Consider the following 19,542-nt stretch of genomic DNA (forward strand, 5'->3'; position numbering starts at 1 on the left):
AAAAATAGAGAAAAATCAAACAAACATAATGCTGAAAATTTCATCAAAATCGGATGTAAAATTAAAAAAGTTACGGCATTTTGAAGTTTCGCTTATTTTTCACAAAACAGTGATGTGCACAACTCAGTGACATGCAAATGGGTCAGTCGATGATGTCCATCACTCACTATTTCTTTTGTTTTGTATTGTTTGAATTATACAATATTTCATATTTTACGTATTTGATGAGGACCACCTTGACTGAACTATATAGTATTAAACAATGCTAATTCCATATGTTCAGGGAGGAATTAATTGTTGTTTCCCTTGACGATGAAGAGAACATTAGAATATTTCATATTTCATAAAATGAAATACAAAAGAAATAGTGAGTGGATGATGTCATCAGTCTCCTCATTTGCATACCGACCAGGATGTGCATATAACTGTTTTGTGAAATTAAGCAAAAATTAAAAATGTCGTAACTTTCTTATTTTGCATCCGATTTTGATGAAATTTTCAGTGTTATGCTTGTTTAATTTTTCTCTTTTTATTCAAATTAACTTTTTGTTGGGGTGGACTTGTCCTTTAAAATGGGGCAATCACTTTAAGTAGCCATGAAAAAGAAGCATATGTCACTACATAAAACGATAATAATTCGAAGTGCGAGGAAATATATTTGGTGTATATTGACTTGAAAACGGGAGGTTTTATAGTAAAACAGGATTATATATCTTGTAAAACAGACAATGCGAGCACCAGGAACAATGAAGACATAGGCCCTACGCAAATTTTGTTTCATAAAGTTATGATATTTGAATGTAATATAACATAACATAATTATAATATAATTTAACATTATAATTAACAATAATTTCTTCTTACCCCACTACTTTTCTATCCCTTTCTCCCTCTTTTTCTTTTTTACCCGTTTTTTTTTTTGGGGGGGCCAGCCGATTCGGGGGGGGGGGGGGGGGGGGGGCACGTGCCCCCATGCCCCCCCCGTAGTTACGCCACTGATTGTTTAGAAAGAACAATAAAAAAACCCAAAAGAAATGGTCCCAGTTAGTGATCATTGACTCTCTCATTTACATATCACTTGTTAATTATAACTTTTTTTTGGTGAAAAATAAGATAAATTTTAAGAGAAATTTGTTTGATTTTTCTCCATTGATTAAAATCAACATTTTTTTATGGAGTGGACTTGATCGACCTTTAAGGGCCTTAAGGGTTCTTGGTTAATACTTACACACTTATAGTTTCGTAATCTGTCATGAATTTGAAATAGACCTATAATATTTAATCTTAATTATCCCCTAATAATTTGAAACTTGGTTTTGCCCATCAATCGTCATCCCGGGGGCATCGACCCAATATGTGGTAAATATCAGTGGCGCCTCCCTCCCACCCCAAGTTGAACACCAACTTGGCTCCCTTACAGAGGTTAAGATCAAATTGGCGACCCTATGCTGCTATGTTTATCCAATATTCCCCCCCCCCTTTCTATATATTTTTATCGACCCCCCCTCTCTCTGATGCGATGACGTTTGAAATTTTGCCATTTTATTTTTTACGTAAGTAATCAACGCCCTCTACGGTCATTATTTGCCCACCAAATTTGAGTCTTGTTTGATCGGCGGCGAAATATTAGGCAAAAATTAGACGAAAGAACCGGTAAGTATAGGTCTAGGATCAAGTTATTTTGTTTTAGAGGATAAAAATTGCAATGAACACATATAATAAGACAAGGACAAGGCCATATAAAGATGCAACAGACAGGGATGACAGACGAGCAAGTTGAGTTCGAGCCCGTCGCGGGCGGCTCGGGCTCGGGTCGCCGCGGCCGCGGCAGCTCAGGCGGTGCTAAGTCAAATAATATCGCGCGTTCGATCGAGGCGCCAATCATTTCTGTTTTTCGAATCAAAACTGGCTTTGTTTTGTTTTCTTTTGTTTTTCGATGGACTAAGTCAGGGAACCTTTCATGCCTTTTGCGATCATAATCATAAATACTGAGACAATACATGATCGAGAACTAGTAGAGTTTAGAAGATCTTATTCGGCGCTAGTGTAGTTTCGCACCTCCCCGTTTAATGGTTTTCAAACATGTACAATCTCACCCTAAATAATTCACAACCTAAAATACTTGCATCTGAGCCTCCAAAGTCCAGTAGAAGTTGAATATTTGCCGTTTTGACACTTTTTTTTACAAAGTTTTACACCTATTTTGGAATCACTCGGTCGCTTGAAGCTCAGCGCTGCACATAAGCAGTCGGTACGCGTACAGTACGTACCACCTAGTGAAGTGCAAGAAGAGCGAGTTTTTCTATGGTATCTTCAAAAAGATTTTTTCCCCTCTTTCAGCTTGCACCAAGTATTACGGTAGTGGTTGTGCAGAGTGGTTGATGTTTTTTGTGTGAAGGTGTGTGTGGGGTGTGCGTGTGTGTGATTGTTTGAATGAAATAAGAAATGTGAAAAGTGTGAATACACGTACTAGATTTAGCGATGAAATAAGAATGTACATAGTGCTGTAGCCGAACCGCCGAACCGAACGGTAGTTCGCCGAACATGGCACTTCCGAACCGAACAGAACCGAACCGAACACTAAGACTTGGTTCGGAAGTTCGGCAAAAAAAAAAAAAAAAACGGCTTTCAGCTTATAAATTTATAAGTTTACACCCTTTCTAATCATCATATTTGCGCATTCTCTATTTAATCTTCTTTGCAATTGTATGTTGGAAGTATGCGCTTATTTTGCGGTTACTAGATTTTGTTTTCATTTTCATGTTGACATTGTGGTTTTTACGGCCCTGATTAAGAAAGGAGATCCGATGAACGATGTTGCGCGAGCTTGCGCTATTATCATTTTACTGGCTTTCATCATCTCTCGCTCTGTGGCCGAATCGCCGAAGCATGGTAAAGAAAACCAAAACTGTATGAGTGTTCATTGGTTAAATCTAATTATCTAAAATATTGTTGTTTTTAGGTGGCGAACAAGATTCTTGTTTGAAAATCTTCAAAGTATTTTGAATGAACGAGCTCAATAAACTGAAAGTGAAAGATGAAGTACCATTAATATTACGAATTACGATACGATGTGATTAAGATCGTAACTCGTGTATTGTTGCGGCGGAGAATAAAGATCTGATTGAGGTGATTGACATTATTATTGAGGTGTCGGCTCGCTACTGTCTAGTTTTCATGATTTTAGAGAGAAGTAAAGAGTTTTGAAAACGGGAGATCCAGTGAAAGTGGGAAATAAAGTGAGTGACTGTTAGAGATGGAAAGGAGAGACGCAAAACAAATAATATAGAAATGAGATGAGGTGAAGTTATCTTTTTTATTATTAACAATCAGATGAAAATAAAAATCAAACACTCATGAATGATTACGGTATAGCATATAGCAAGATCCCCTTCCCCTCGTTGACAAGTTGAATGTAGATAAAGCCATGCGGAAACATTCATCTCTTGGGGGAAAATGACCCCCAATCTTTACTTTTTTTTCCTTTCTTATCAACTTCTCAAATTAACCATAAACAATGCGATGATCACTCTACTCCCCCTGTCCCATTGCAGTCGTAAAACTTTGCATCCCACTTGGTCTGTATGTTCATGGTCGAATGAAATCTGACCAATGAAATCATAGAAATCTCGGGAATTGCTCTTCAATCAGTGAGCTGAGTTTCGCGAGCAGACAAAGCACGTGGCTGTATGTACCGATGCGACAATCAGCGACATGCGATTGGTGGTTTAGTTCACCCATCGAGCCAATTAGCGAAAGGCGCATTACATAAGCACGCTTTCTTCGACACGCCCCTGGCCCTACTATGTCTACAGTTCAGTGCACTGGCGCTGGCCGCCTCGTATGTGATGCAATTGCCAATCACGTTTGGCCGGACTGTATAAATATTCATGAGCTCAGAGTGCCGCTACAAGGCCAAGGGGACTGAGCTGCATGCGCTGGCCTAGCCTAGCGCTAGCTGGTACGAGTGCGAGCGTTTGGCAAGTATCCAAAGTGTGGTCCAGGTATGGACGACTAGGAAGAGTCGCCATTTTAGAACTGTGAGATACCCAATAAATCTGTCATCAGATAATCAAATTCGTTGAGCGCTATAACTTTCATAGTTTCATGTCAACAAGATAGAGATAAAATGGTTTGATGTGACAGAGGTACACGCGAGCACATGCAGTCAATCAAGTACAAATTGTCTACCGGTACGCTACGTATACCTGAGCTGAATGAACTATAGCTTTATCAGCCTATCATTACCGAACCCCGAACCGAACCAATGTTCGGCAAATTTCTGCCGAACCTTGCCGAACCGAACCGAACCCGAACATGGCGCCTGACTTGCAGCACTAAATGTACAGCCTTCTTTTGAACTCTGAGAGTAATGACATACACGTAATATGATAACCTCCCTGCATGTAGTGAGTGTATGCGCATGCAAACAAAAGGATGAAATGTTCATTGCATGTCCCAGGTGGTATGGATGGAGATGGTACGGCGTGTGAAAAATTGAAAAATGTAATCTACTAGCATGAAATCAACATAGCATACAATCAACATAGCATACAGTTGTAAACTGAAGGAAAGTTCTCTGACCTAGAGTTCAAAACAAGGCACTACATTATTATTTCTTATTTCATCGCTAAATCTACGTGTATTCACATTTTCACATTTCTTATTTCATTCAAAAAATCACACACACGCACACCCCACACACATACCTTCACACAACAAACATCAACCACTCTGCACAACCACTACCGTAATACTTGGTGCAAGCTGAAAGAGGGGAAAAACCTTTTTGAAGATACCATAGAAAAACTCGCTCTTCTTGCACTTCACTAGGTGGTACGTACTGTACGCGTACCGACTGCTTATGTGCAGCGCTGAGCTTGATCAAGCGACCGAGTGATTCCGAAATAGGTGTAAAACTTTGTAAAAAAGTGTCAAAACGGCAAATATTCAACTTCTACTGGACTTTGGAGGCTCAGATGCAAGTATGTTAGGGTGTGAATTATTTAGGGTGAGATTGTACATGTTTGAAAACCATTAAACGGGGAGGTGCGAAACTACACTAGCGCCTCTTATTCTTAACGGTAACCCATTTAAAATGCATTTAAAATAAAAATGTCAATTAAATTAAAACGTAAAAAAAAAAATAAATACAAATCTACTTATCTAGACTAGACTAGAGTTCTAATTTATCATTTTTTATTTAGCCTACTTTAGGCCTAGATCTAGTTATGATTATTTGCAATTTTTGGTTGAAAACACAATTTGCATTCAGCATTGCCATTGTGATTGTCAGACTCTCAGAGTATTGACTTCAAATGACTTTTTTTTACAAGGAATCAAGTTTTGAGCAATTTTTGGTCCGACATGCACTTACAAAATGTTGGATAATTTTGGAACTGCGTGACCGGGCGATGTAAATTTGGTCTCGAAAGATGAGCGAGATTTGAAAGAAAAAAAGTCACTGAGCTGAGCCTGAGATGTGTGGTCGAAAAGTAAGGTAGATTAGCTTTAAGTACAATGTAAGGGAAGGGTTTCCAGGGATTTTATGTAGATCCAGGGAGACCACAGGCACAACACTGTCACAGTCGGATTTCTCCAACATGACCAAGTTTGTGCTGAACGATGACCCCAAATTCTAAAATCATGAGAATGTCAAGGATTATTTTAAGGTTTTTGTCTCTGTTTCTTTCAACACAATCCGACAGTTGAACCTGATTAGTTTTTAATTAATTTTTTAAAATGTAATTCCTACTTTGGCATCAGTAATGTGAAAGAGTTCTGCTCCTCTTTTGTACAAATGCAAACATACACAAAATTGTCTTATGCGATAATTAGTTCATGTTATGTCAGTCAATTTGGTGACTGCTGCTAGCAATTACAATGAAACTGCAGGCAAAATCATAAAAATTTCATTGAATCTGTTGTATCATTTACACAATCGACTACACCACACAGCTATTCTATGTATCCTTCCTCACTGACCGTAACATTTTAATCATTTCTTTTACTTCTTACCCTAGATATTATCCCGATTCCCATAACAACATGTGTCTCAATATTTCTCAGCTATGATGATGAGCGGACTTCATCAACTTTTCTGAACATCATGATACCTGCAATATGTTCAATCTGTGCCGACTATTTTGAGTCTGAACAGACTGTTGTCTCCTGCCCTTGTGGACATGTCTTCCATGAGCACTGGTACGTTGTTAGTTATATTAATTGCCCTCCCTTGATTAGGAGAGTTTCTTTCATTGTGTGTGACAAAAATAATTGTGTGCTTAGAAATGAGAAATACATGATGTATTAATCCTACAAATTCTTCAACTTTATCTTCATCTTCGTCATCATCATCATCATCATCATCAGCAATATCATCATCATCGTCGTCATTATCATCATCATCATCATCATCATCTTCACCTTCACCATCATCATCATCATCATCACCATCATCATCATCACCATAACAGAAGCAACGTTGTTAGTAATATTACTTGACCTCCCTTGATCAGGAGATGTTAGAAATGAGAGATACATGATGTATTAATCCTACAAATTCTTCATCTTCATCATCATTTATCATTATCATTATCATTATGATCATCATTTTTACCACCACCACCACCACCATCATCATCATTATCATCATCATCATCATCGTCATCATTATCATCATCATCATTATTATCATCATCATCATTATCATCATCATGATCATCATTTTTATCACCACCACCATCATCATCAGCAGCAATATCAGCAGCATCATTATCATTGTCATGACCATCATCATCATCATCATCATTGTCATCGTCATGACCACCATCATGATCATCATCATCATCATAATCACATCCATCATCATCGCCATCATTGTCATCATCATCATCATCATCATCATCATCTCATCATTAGTACAAGTCTTTTTAATGAACAGTAGCATTGATACCCATACATTATAGATCTGATAATATCAAAATTTAAACTTCAATTAGTTTTGTAAGTACTTCATTTTTCTCACTGTAGTGATTCATGTGAGAATATATAATTATAATTTATAAAGCCATGATTTTTTTTCTTCAAATAATTGCTATACAAGTAGAAAAGTTCAGAATGTTACTTTTGTCTGTAGCTTTCAAAATCAAATCAATAAATTTGAAAGATAAGTGTTAATATCCCTTTATAGAGAAAATGACCAATGACTGTTTTGGCATATAGTGTGCATGATAGATTACTTCATATTCTTTGACCCTGAACACATTACTGACCATTTAATCTTTAGATGGGTTTTAATAGTGCTTCTAAATTTCCTATTGATACAATGCCTTCAGTGAATCAGTTACTAGAATGGTATTGAGCCTAAGAGCAATAATGTTTTACTTTTGTATTGATTTTTAGCCCTTTTAATTGTGAATTAAAAGGGCGGAGAGGCCTGCGGGTCACAGTGATTCAGTTTGCTTTTCGCCTCCCAGGCACATGTGACACCAAACAAATAATAATATTTAATAATATTAATTACCACCTGTATTATATGTTACTTAAAAAAAATTAAATTACATGCACATAATTTGCACCCTACTGAGTTGGCCATACATGTTTTGTCTACATTTGTTAATTTGTCTACATTATGTATACATGCTGTTGTAATCTTAAAGTAGGATTACTAGTACAAATCTAGTATTTACTTATAATTTTTTGCAACCAACATGTTTGATTTCAAATGAAATACTTCGCGATTTGTAGAATGTTTGGATGACATTGATGTATCCTCGTTTATGTAGCTTGTTGCAGTGGCTGGAGAGCTCTACGACGTGCCCTCAATGCAGACGTCATACCACGTCTAGGAAGCTCATAAGGTTGTTCTTTGAAATACAGCAACCTGAAGATGGGGAAGTGGACGCAACCTCGCTCAAGGTCTGTTTTTATGCTTTTAACCAGGGAAAAAAGTTATACGCGGGTCGGGCGACTTGCTCTTGGAAATGTTCAAAAGAGCCCTTGGAAAAAAGGGAAAACAAGAGCTGCCATGTTAAAGCTTATCTCGTGTAGCAGATTAAGGTTTTGAGAGGTAGCCCCCGAAAGTAAAAATTTACACTTTTTTGCCTGCTCTTATTACAGGGACAAGGGATGATATTCAATTCATCATTTGGAAAGAGCAAAGCTCCAAACTTATCAGTTATGAAGAAATCTTGTGGGGCGATATACTTTTTTTTGGGGGCCCAATTATCACTCACACATTGGTTTAGGAATGAAGATGTGCAAGGAGCATATCATTTCAAATATGTTGGGCACTGTGTTGCCATGATAATGGCATCTCATTTGCTAAAATTTGATAAATATGGTGGAGCTGATTGAAACTTTGATCCTAAAGTGGGTCTTCACACAAGACTAGCACACATAAAACTAGCTATTTTGATTTCAAAGACCTTCAGTATATGAGTCATTTTATGTTGCATATTCAGACCATTTAACTTGAGTGTAGGATTTGCACAGCAGACTAGATATGAATGACCATCAGTGATATTTCTTAAATTGACGGCTTTGTGTGTGTTTAATTATTTCATTTCAGAATGAAGTTGGCGAACTGCAAGCTGAAATTTGCAGGAAGAAGAAGGAGATAGCTGATCTGGTTGCAGAGAGTGCACATAACAGCGAGAGGGTTGTAACGTTGAATAAAAACATCAAGAAAGTCACCAAGAAACTCTCCGATGAACAGTCTACAAATGAAGCACTTAAGGTGAGTGTACTGGGTAACATGTAGATTGATCTAAACCCACTGGCCCGTATTCTGAAGTTGGGTTTAACTTAAACCCTGGTTTAAAGTTGTGGTTTAACTATGGAAAGCCAGTTGTTACATAAATATCTAACAGTAGAGGTTCAATGTATTAGCTCATTTGACTCCCAAAACATCATTTACTGCCTGGGAAGGATAAGTATGACAGTTGTCTTTACCATTAAAGAATTAGTAAAAACACAGTTAACATAAGCATTCACTGTAAACAAAATTTTGAAATATTTGGCTTCCCATAATTTTAGCACAGAGTTAGACAGTGGTCTATAAAGTTAAACCTGACTCCAGAATACGGGCCACTTTGTCTACTTTCTGATGGGTCTCATCCAACATGGTCTGATTCTCAACCAGTTTGTCTACTAACCCTTTGATCTATTTGCCATTAAGCCCATATACGGTGTCATTAATTCTCGATGACTGATTTACTCTGACCCATCCGATAATCCACATTTAATTACCGGTATTTGAAGTAGAAAGAAGATAAGAAATCTTCCGAAACTTGATTTTGCCAGTTGATCGTGGGCCCTGCAGCCACTGAACAGCAGCAGATCCACGTTACCCTATCCCTCAAATCGTTGAATGCAAAACAGGGTGGCAGCAACTCCCATCTTTTGCAGCAAGGGCTTGAACCCCCGACCTCCCGGTTGCGAGGCGCACGCTCCACCAACTGAGCCACTACACACCGGTATGCAAGGATTTCAATAGCTTATGACAGCTCTCAGTGGAAATCCCTGTTTCATGATTGATATGCTCCCTATTTATTTTATTTCTTTTCATGATTTACTCTTGTACATACAAATTTTCATTGCTTGAAACATTTGAAAAGTATGATGATATGAGTTCTTGTCCATCTTTTTTTAAAATTTTTATTCAACTTCCTTTCATTTTTTATTTCTGTATCAATTGTGTTTAAACTTGGTAGAAATGATCCTTGGGTAATACCACATACATGGGTGTTCATGAGGATGATAAGGTCACAGGTCATCTAGGGGTCAAAAGATCATGTATTGCATATTTCATTGATCACGAAATCTCATGGTTCGCGAACCGCCTTGTTTTAATATTGTTTGGTTCGTGAACCATGGGACTTCGTGATAACAAAAATACGCAACATGATCTTTTGACCCCTAGATGACCTTTGACCTTATCATCCTTATGAACACACATATATGTGGTATTACCCAAGGATCATTTGTATACATTCACCCACACATTATAAATTATCTCTAATTCTTAAACTCCTCTTATTTTTTAAATCCTCTGAACTTTATGATAGTTCACTAGAATGTGCAAAATAAAGGTTGTGTTTATTGTTATTATTCTTTCTATTTTTGAAAACAGAAACAACTTGATGTAATGAGTTTCAGAATGGACGAGGCAAAAGAAGCCAAGCGAGAGGCAAAGAGGCTCAGGGAGAAACTCAAATTTTTGGAGAGGTGAGGCAAAGATTCTTTTTCAGTATACCATATTTTAGAAAGAGTATGTCCTCAGCTACAACATATAAAAAACTGAGCGAAAATTGACCAATATTTAAGGAGTTAGAGTCAAATTTGCATAACTATGATGACGTCATAAGTAGCAAAATGGAAATTTTGAGTTCCGACACCATTTTGCATTTTAAAATATTCATTTCATGTGTATTCATTTCTCTTACCAGCTTCCTCTCCTGTTTTATGCTCATGAGATGTTCTTTATCTTTCTCCCCTCTCTCTCTGTTTCTGTCTCGCTCCATTCTATTTGTATATCCTCCCCATCTCTCTCTTCCTGTCCCCTCTCCACTCGCTCTCCCCTCTTCTCATTCTATCTCTCCTCCTCACTTACCCACTCTCTGTTTCTCTCTCACTCCACTCTATTTGTATCCTTTCCTCTCTCTTTTCCTGTTCCCTCTCCACTCCCTTTCCACTCTTCTCACTCTATCTCTCCTCCTCAATCGCCCACTCTCTCTGTTAATCTCTCTCTCTTGCTCTCTCATCCCTCAGATTTGAGCTTGTAATGTCCATGAATGCTGACATGGTGGACAATATGCTGCGGGAGTTTGGAGAAGGACCCAAATCGGCAAGAGAGCTCGCTACATACTGTGCGTCTTTGAAAAGGTAAAAGTCATCACTGTTATTCGTTCAATATATTTTACATCATCGAACAAGTTCCAAGGCTTTAGAATGGCATGAAATACATGTATGTCAGCATTGTTGTTTTTTGCCATTTGAGTATTGTGCCAGTTTAACATTAAACAACAAATCTTGGGTCTTGAGATCCCAAGGCTGTAGGAGCCACTGTTCCGTTGAGATTCATGTAGTTTCTGGTTAGACAATTGAAAATAATTTTTGATACATGTACTTGTACAATTTGCAATTCTGAGGTACTTCCTTTTTGTATATTTCTTTTGGAAATATTCATTGCCTACTTGATGTTGTCTTTCCCCTTTGTGAATGCAATTATTAGATTGTTCTTGTTTCAAGAGGCCTTGCCTATTTCTGCCACATGCTCCTTGTGTCTTTTCAGTATTTGTGTACTTAACATACACTTATTTTTTCTACAGAGAATTTGAGAACATTAAGGACTCTAGGAAGCAGCTGAAAGAGGAGAACAGTAGTTTGAGGAAAGACCTGAACCAAAAAACAAGAGTGGTAAGATACATTTAGACCTGAGCCGCTTCTCACAAAACTTTGTAATTGATTCAGTCAATCTCAACTATCGAAAGCCAGCAGTGTCATTAATTGTGCGTTTCATGATACTTGCATGCAAGTTGCTGACTTAGTGTGACGTCACACCTCCACGTTATAAATCCCACTGCTGCTTAACGTTCCTTGGCAAGCTTCAATCCACCCTTTTCTGCTCTCCACCCAGGTGTGAAGCAATTGAGTCTTGAAATTTTTGGAATGCACCCCTGGGAGTGGAGAAGGTGCATATTGCATCACAGGATCCGATGACCAGAGTAATAATACATCTGTAAAGAACTTAGATATGTTGTAATGTCTGAAGCACTTTACAAATCATATTATTATTATCATTATTCTAAACAATGGGCCCTTTTTTGTCCTAATAGAAGTGGTTTATTTTCAATTGGTCTAATGCCAATTTGTGCAATTACCAACTAGTCTACTATCATTTGGTCTACCATCAGTTCATCCACTATCCACATTTTCTAATTGCCATTTCGTCCACTAAGCATTTCGTCTAATAAACAGTTGGTCCGGTAGCCATTTGGTCCATATTCAAATTGGTCTAATATGACTAAGAGTTAATTAGGCAAAATGAATGAAAATGAAATGGATATTAGACCGACTGGTTACAAGACGAAATGGTCATAGACGAACTGGTGATTAGACGAAGTGATGACTGGACCAAATGGTTGTTAGACGAAATGTTGATGGATGTAATGACATTAGACTAAATGAAGGTAGACTATGTGATGAGTGGATGAGTTGGCTACAGACTAATTGGCAAATTACTTCAGAAGTTAAGATAGTAATGATTGCCATAGGAGAAAGCCAGGGATCGTCATACATTGCCATTACTTTTATCTTCATCCTCATTCTAATCATATCAACAGCTTGACATCAAGTCTAAAGATTTAGAAGCTGTACAGCATTCTCTCATGTCATTACAAGATGACGTCCAGAGCTTAGAGAAGGAGAAGAAAGAACTCAAAGAGCGCAATGAGATCCTACAAACAGCTCTCAACTCACCGGTGGATGGTGCCAAGTCAGCATCCCTCAAGCAAGTCTTTACGTAAGTTCATTATCATTTTAACCCACACCAGACCAGGCTTTTTTGTGTTCTAGAAAACGGGGGGAGGGTTGAATCACCCCCCCCCTGAGATCTCGGCTGCCGATAGCGCGAACGCCGTGGAAATTTGCATGATAATAGTGTGGGATGTAATCTACAAGGCTGCATGGTTAATTTTTCCCCCCAAAATAGATGAATTAATTATGCTAATTTATGCATATAAATCATACTTTTTGCTATAATTCACTAAAAAAGCTAGAATGCTAATTTGGGTGTAAATATTCTTAATACCATTGATAACAATTACAAATAAAAAAAATCCTAGTTTGAAAAAAAATTTCATATGTATTTTATTGTTTAATTAATTTCTAATGTATTTCTCTTTTTTTACATCTGTTTTTCTTTGTTTTTTTCCACCAAATTTATAGCTGAACCTTTTTGAAGCATTATTATGCTAAAATCAATTAATTTTAGCTGATGAAAGAAAAAATAATCACATCTTTATGAATCGAGAAAACTCAATTTACATTTACTTTGTACACAAAATCACCTTTTGAACCAATTTTGGGTCTGACATGCACTTATGTAATGTTGCGTAATTTTTAAACCGCATACCCGGGCGTTGTAAATTTGGTCTCAAAAGGTGGGCAAGACTTCAAATTAAAAAGTCAGCGGGCCGCGCGGTCAAAAAGTTTTGTGCAGAGGAATGGTCGCTGAAAATGTCGAGGGGGAGGGGTTGATTCAACCCCCCTCCGGGCATATTTAGGGTTAATCAAGATTTTTTTTTCACTATTTATGCACTTGTTGCTCGCAGATCTTCATCACAACTTTGTTAATTTGATCTGCACACTAATTTAAGATTATTTATCATGTTCATAATGCCTTTGATTTATGCTTTAGAGAATGTGATTCACAAGCTATTTTTTAATGGGTACCTCGCTTCTTCATTCTTTTGAGCACTTGCGGGCCTTGAAAGTACTAGTCGTAGAAGTAGCTGGTTACAGCCGAATTAATGACAATTATAGCCTTGAGCACTCTGCAGAGTGGGTATGCGCCCTTTTTGATTTCGCAATATTATTATCATTTATCACTTTTGATATGTGAAGAACTTGTGTTTGGTATTGCCAGGCCCAGTAACATGACCAAGAAGCCGAGACTGAGCGGCCCTGATGAGAACGAGGATGACAGCATCATCCTTGTAGAACCGGGGAACCCTGAAACACCAGACATCGTTGCACCTAGTCCTAGCTTGGAAGAGCGGAACACCTGCAGAGAGCTGGGTATTCGTTTTGTGAAAACCACCTCACTGGCTTCCAAGATGAAGAGGGTGAGTGATTGACAGTTTTTTGTTTTCTGTTCGTTATGAATTATATTGGCAATGAGCTTGGTATTCGTTTTGTGAAAACCACCTCACTGGCTTCCAAGATGAAGAGGGTGAGTGATTGACAGTTTTCTGTTTGTTAGGAATTCTATTGGCAATGAGCTTGGTATTAGTTTTGTGAAAACTACCTCACTGACTTCAAAGGTAAAGAGAGTGAGTAATTGACAATTTTTTTGTTGGTTATGAGTGAATTTTTTTGGGCCCTGAAGCTTGGTGCTTCATCACAGGGCTGAATTTATGCTTAATTACATAGATAATTATGTGCAGTACGTGCTAACCTTGCAATAAGTGAGATCTGGGCCCCCGTCTTACAAAGAGGTAAGTTGAACCAATCAATTGTAACTATATGGAAATCCATCAGTGCCATAATTTTATCTACAGGAAATTTGAAAAATGTTCTCTGTAAACAAAGGAGAACACACCAAATTGTCAAGAAATCAATTAATTTATGGATGTACTTTCATATCTAGAAAAAAATTTGAACAAACATGCATTTTATATGTTGACTTTGCTGTCTTTCCATAGTTGCAATTGATCGGATCAATCACAACTCTTGGGATTGATCCAATCAACCACATCTATGGAAAGTCAGCAACGACAACATCTCAAATATATGTTTGTTTAGAATATTTTCTAGATATGATGTATATTCTAATATTCATATTTTTCATGAAAATTCAGTTTGCTTCTCTTTGCTTTCAAAGGCCATTGTGCAAATTTCCTGAATAAAAATTATGACATTGATGGATTTCCATATACTTGAGGTCGATCGAATCAATTGTAACTCTTTGTAAGACGGGGCCAGGTATATTCTTGATTCTTATGAATACAAAGTTGATTATTCATCCAAATGTTTAAAGGTGAACGAACTGACCAATGTTGTGTGGTCTCTCATTGACTGTGTGTAATAAATAGCTAGTATTAATAAGCCTTTTGAGATGAAAATGAATAATACAGAGAATAAATTTGCATATGATTTAATTGTGTTGAGAAACAGACATGTTTTGAGAGGAAAAGTTCTTGCTCATCTACTTATATGATGATTGCGTTATGAATGTACTGAGTAGTGGATTGGTATGTTATCATTCGAGTGGGCCTTAATTACAAGACTACACTGCTCAGAATGTTGCATTATGGGACAGGAACCTGTCCAGATTGGAGTAGTGGTGGACTTGAGGTGGCGTTATGCAAGGGTACTTGTTTGTATTTGCTTTAAGTTTTAAGAGTCATTGTTTTTCATCGCTCCTACCTTTCTGCTTTTCCCAGCCCGAAAATAGTGTGTCAGAGTCATCGATATGGAAGAACACATTAGCTTCGTCTAGTCTCTTCAACAAGAGAAGAGCCCTCTCTGGTCGAAACGAGAGCAGCCTTAGGAAAGGTTATGACGGCATGGGCGGCCATGATAGATTTATTGACACTGATGTATCCTTTTTCACTTATTCATTTTTTGTAATTTGAGAGAGAGAGAGAGAGTTTTAGGATATGATTCACCAATTTTGCAGCCATTTCAAAATTGTCTTTTTTTAGATAACCTGTATGAATATCACAAAATGCTGTCGATACAATATGCCCTCAGAGCAAACATTGGATAGTGTTAAAAGTTAAGCTCTGGTACACATAACTAACTGTTCACAGAATTTAACAAAACTTACACAGAATTATAAAAAATATTTATAAATGAAGGATAACCGTCAAACGATTTTTCAGCAAAATGCATAAGTACAGAGTAATGAGCAAATGAAGATCAGAAAAATAACTGGAAAATGCCTGTTTGTTTATAGTGTGTTCCCACATGTTCCTTGTATTTAATAGCTACACCAAGAAAAGAATGTGGTAATGATGATTTCAAGCAAATTAGAATTATTTTAATTAAATTGTTTTGTTCTAAATAGGCATTCTGATATAAGGTACCGGTAAACACTTTACAGATTGCTTCCAACCATTTCCTGTCAAAAATTAGATATCTATACCAGAACTCAAACTTAGCTTTAATTTGCATGACTCTATGATTTCTTTGCTGATTGTGAGAATATTTTGTACCTGATAATACCTGTTTTTTCAGGCATAATGAACTGATACCTTTTATCTTATTGAGAAAAAGCAAATGAAAGTATTTGATATATATTTGTTTTATTGATGGGATTTTGTTATGCCTTAATTAATTTGTTTATCAGCCCATTATCATCAGACCAAACATGAAGAAAGCACCTCGAGGAGTAAAGAGAAAACCTTCAGGGAAACCTTGTTCACAACCACTACCGACGTTGGACAGGTTCTTACCCTCTTGAACAACTCTCAAGGTTTGCTCCATTGAGAGGAGAAAACTCAAGGATGTGTGCAGAGTATGTTAAAAGGAACTGTGTCCACACCTTTTTACAAGTTCTTTTGAAGAGGATCTCTTTGATAGGACATTGAAAGATGACCTTCGAGAAAACTGAAGGATGTGTCCAGAAGATGTTTAAAGGAACTGTGTCGTCATCATTTCCTAACTTCCTTTGATGAGTTAAACCCTTATTCATAGACAGATCCATTATCAGCTTATGATATGGAGGATCCATCAAGGAAACATCCTAGGAACATTCAAAGAGACTTCCAAGAACCTTAAAGTAGCTTTGAAGTAAACGTCTGAGGACGTTTGAAGGAGACTTCCAAGATACTTTGAAAGAAACATTCTACATCGTTCAAAGAAACTTTGGGAAATATTGGAGGAAACTTCACAGGATCTTTAACGGAGACCTTCAACCAAGTTTTGAGGAAACATCTGAGGAAGTTGGTAGGAAACCTGCAAGGAACTGACTTTCCAGAAACTTCCAACAAACCCTCAACCAAGTTTTGAGGAAACATCTGAGGAAGTTGGAAGGAAACTGACTTCCAAAAAACTATGGAGGAAACCACTGAGATCATTCAAAGAAACTTGAAAGATTTAATGGAACTTCATCAGAAATTTCTAGGATACTTCAATGAACCCTTTAAGTATTCAAGGGAACATCTCAGGAATTGGTAAGGAAACTTTCAAGGAACTTTGAAGGAGATTTCTAAGAAACTTTTGAGGGTACATAGAGCACTTTGAAGGAAATGTCCAAGCAACTTTACATAGAAACTGTCATAGAATTGCATCGGTTACATTTTCCAAACTCGGGCATTTTTCTCTTTCCACCAGTGGTCGTATCACTACTTATGAAAGAGAAATTAGAGCAGTTCCTTGTGAATTTAATACTCACACTAGTTCAAGACCAGTTTCTCATTATGTCGTATCTCAGAAATGCAGCTTGAAATTTTGAAACTTCAATGTTTGACAATATTCATACCCGGGTCATTTACGAGTGACAGAAGCGCTGGTGATGTAACTAGAGGCCGCGCTCTCACGCAGCATTATGAAGTGGTCTCACTCCTTGCGTTCACTTACTCTATTGAAAATCTAATTATTTTCTCTTGAAAGCACATCAAGATGCTACTATGATGTGGAAGAGGTTCATCGTGGTGAAAGATGCTACTACTATGCACTTTACAAATCCACACATTTTTAGGTCTTTGAACCAGAGATAACTTTGCTTTTTAATGATAATAAGTAAAATCTTTTGGGACCTCATGACTTACTATATAAAACATGATTTGCATAATGTTGTCTGAAATATTGCTTCAATTCGGGCAATAATTTGACTTATGGAAGGTTAACTTACGTAAATTCAACTTTTCTCTAATTTTCAATTATTTTGGCACTCGATACTTCATGCGGCAGTTTACCTTTCTATTGTAAGTGCAATGTTAAGATTTTCAAAATCATAGATAAATTGATTTTTGGGTCATACCATGCCAATTCACCCAATGAATGTGCAATTTTGCACCCGACCCTCTCGGAATTCGTTGTAAATTGGTACACATAAAATTCACCATTTCCCACGCACAAAACAAAAAAAATTAGTCCAATTGGTCCGTCGGTTCTCGCGCTACGGCCCGCCCTTTTCTCCTTGTTTTGACAAAAATGGGCGTGACCCTCAACTTTCAATGGCCACTGCGTCGTAACGTGTTAACCAATTTTCATGAAACAGGTACCATTTATTAGGAAATTCAGAGAGGAATCCAAAACATGCATCAAATAATGTATTGGAGCAATTTATAAGGTCGTGACCTTTGACCTTTACTTTGACCTTGAGTTTGACCCCCGGACAAATAATTTTTTTACTTGATTTTCATGTATGTTAATTATTAGTATGATATTGACAAAATATGTTAAAATCAATGATGATATTTTATTTCTTCACCTTTTAAAACTCTTCCAAAGATACCATGAAATTTCACTCTAGTCCTACATACTGATATTCATGTTAGTAAAGTGTTAACCATTTACATGATTTCTTCCAATCTTAAGTTACAGTATGCATGCACATGAAAAGAAATTAAGCTCATCAGTTCACAAATGAAACATTAAACATTTATGCTCATGAATAGGTATCTGTTTAGGCAATTTGATGTTCAGCAATATATGTCATATATATACATATATATATATATATATTCTTGTTAGTAAATAGGCATATACTCAACAATTTGATGATAAAAGTAAACACTTTACTAACAAGAATATATATATATATATATATATGTATATATATGACATATATTGCTGAACAATATTGCTGAACCAATTTACAACGAATTCTGAGACGGTCGGGTGCAACCACTGGGTGAATCCAGATGGAATGACCCTTTTGCAAGATGGTATAGGGAAGATAAATTACAAAATTTCACTTTGACCAAATATTGAGATAAAAGCAATATTAGAGATTAAATTGAAAATCTTTCTGGATGTTAATTGATATTGAATGTATGGTACATGTATCTTGTAAATAAATGTATTATTGTATAAAGAACATAAATCTGAATGAAAGTTTTGCAAAAAGAAAGAAAAAACCCAGATGATTCAGTTTTTTATTTATTTTAATTACAATGTTCAGTGTTATTGTTTGCTGTATTTTTATTCGAATCAGGAAGAATATGTGTTATAGAGAGAAGGGGGCGAGGGTGGGGAAAGAGAAGAGAGAAAGAGAGCTAGCAAAGACTATATTTGGAACACCTGTGAGCGAGTGCAGCGAGTGAGCTTACTTGTTTTTGTACGACATTATAGGAAAGAGAGTAGAGAGAGGAGGTAATAAATGGAGAGAGATTTGTCACATCTCAAGAAGAGGGCAGTGCAAGACACTTGGGGTCTCAAATCAATCATAAGTCTTTGCAATTCATAGGTGGTCTTAAAGGGATGGTCCGGGCTGAAAATATTTATATCTAAATAAATAGAGTAAAATACACAGATCAACATGCTGAAAATTTCATCAAAATAGGATAACAAAAGTTATTGAATTTTAAAGTTGATCAATATTTTGTGATTTAGTTATATGCACATTGTCATGAATATTGATTACGTGGGCTAATGTCATATCCCCACTCTCCTTTTTCTTATATTATTACATGAAGTCCTAATTGTTTCATTTTTTCCTACATGTGTAAATGATGTGTCTCCATTATGATGAAATAAGTTGCAGCAATAAGTAACTAATGCACCCAATCAGTTGTCATTCCAATTGTTTTAGTTTTTGGTAGAAATTTTTTTAATAAACCTAATTTCATATCATAAAATGCAAAA

General features: G+C 36.7%; 1 protein-coding gene across 2 annotated transcripts; it reads left to right on the forward strand.

Moving 5' to 3' along the window:
• Positions 1-1,547: 1,547 nt before the first annotated feature.
• LOC129276866 (E3 ubiquitin-protein ligase TRAIP-like) lies at positions 1,548-18,846 on the forward strand. 2 transcript variants are annotated; one of them, XM_064109547.1, is made up of 11 exons: positions 1,548-1,653; positions 6,024-6,204; positions 7,788-7,920; positions 8,573-8,740; positions 10,136-10,230; positions 10,774-10,887; positions 11,334-11,421; positions 12,348-12,526; positions 13,652-13,850; positions 15,171-15,326; positions 16,079-18,846. In XM_064109547.1, the coding sequence occupies exons 2-11, from the start codon at positions 6,110-6,112 to the stop codon at positions 16,190-16,192; spliced, it is 1,341 nt and encodes a 446-aa protein (XP_063965617.1). In that variant the 5' UTR covers positions 1,548-1,653; positions 6,024-6,109; the 3' UTR covers positions 16,193-18,846. The 2 variants fall into 2 exon arrangements, with proteins under 2 accessions (XP_063965617.1, XP_063965618.1); XM_064109548.1 differs by having other exon boundaries at positions 1,584-1,653; positions 6,070-6,204.
• The last annotated feature ends 696 nt before the right edge of the window (positions 18,847-19,542 follow it).

This window comes from Lytechinus pictus, chromosome 14 (assembly GCF_037042905.1).
Source record: "Lytechinus pictus isolate F3 Inbred chromosome 14, Lp3.0, whole genome shotgun sequence".
Classification (NCBI taxonomy): domain Eukaryota; kingdom Metazoa; phylum Echinodermata; class Echinoidea; order Temnopleuroida; family Toxopneustidae; genus Lytechinus; species Lytechinus pictus.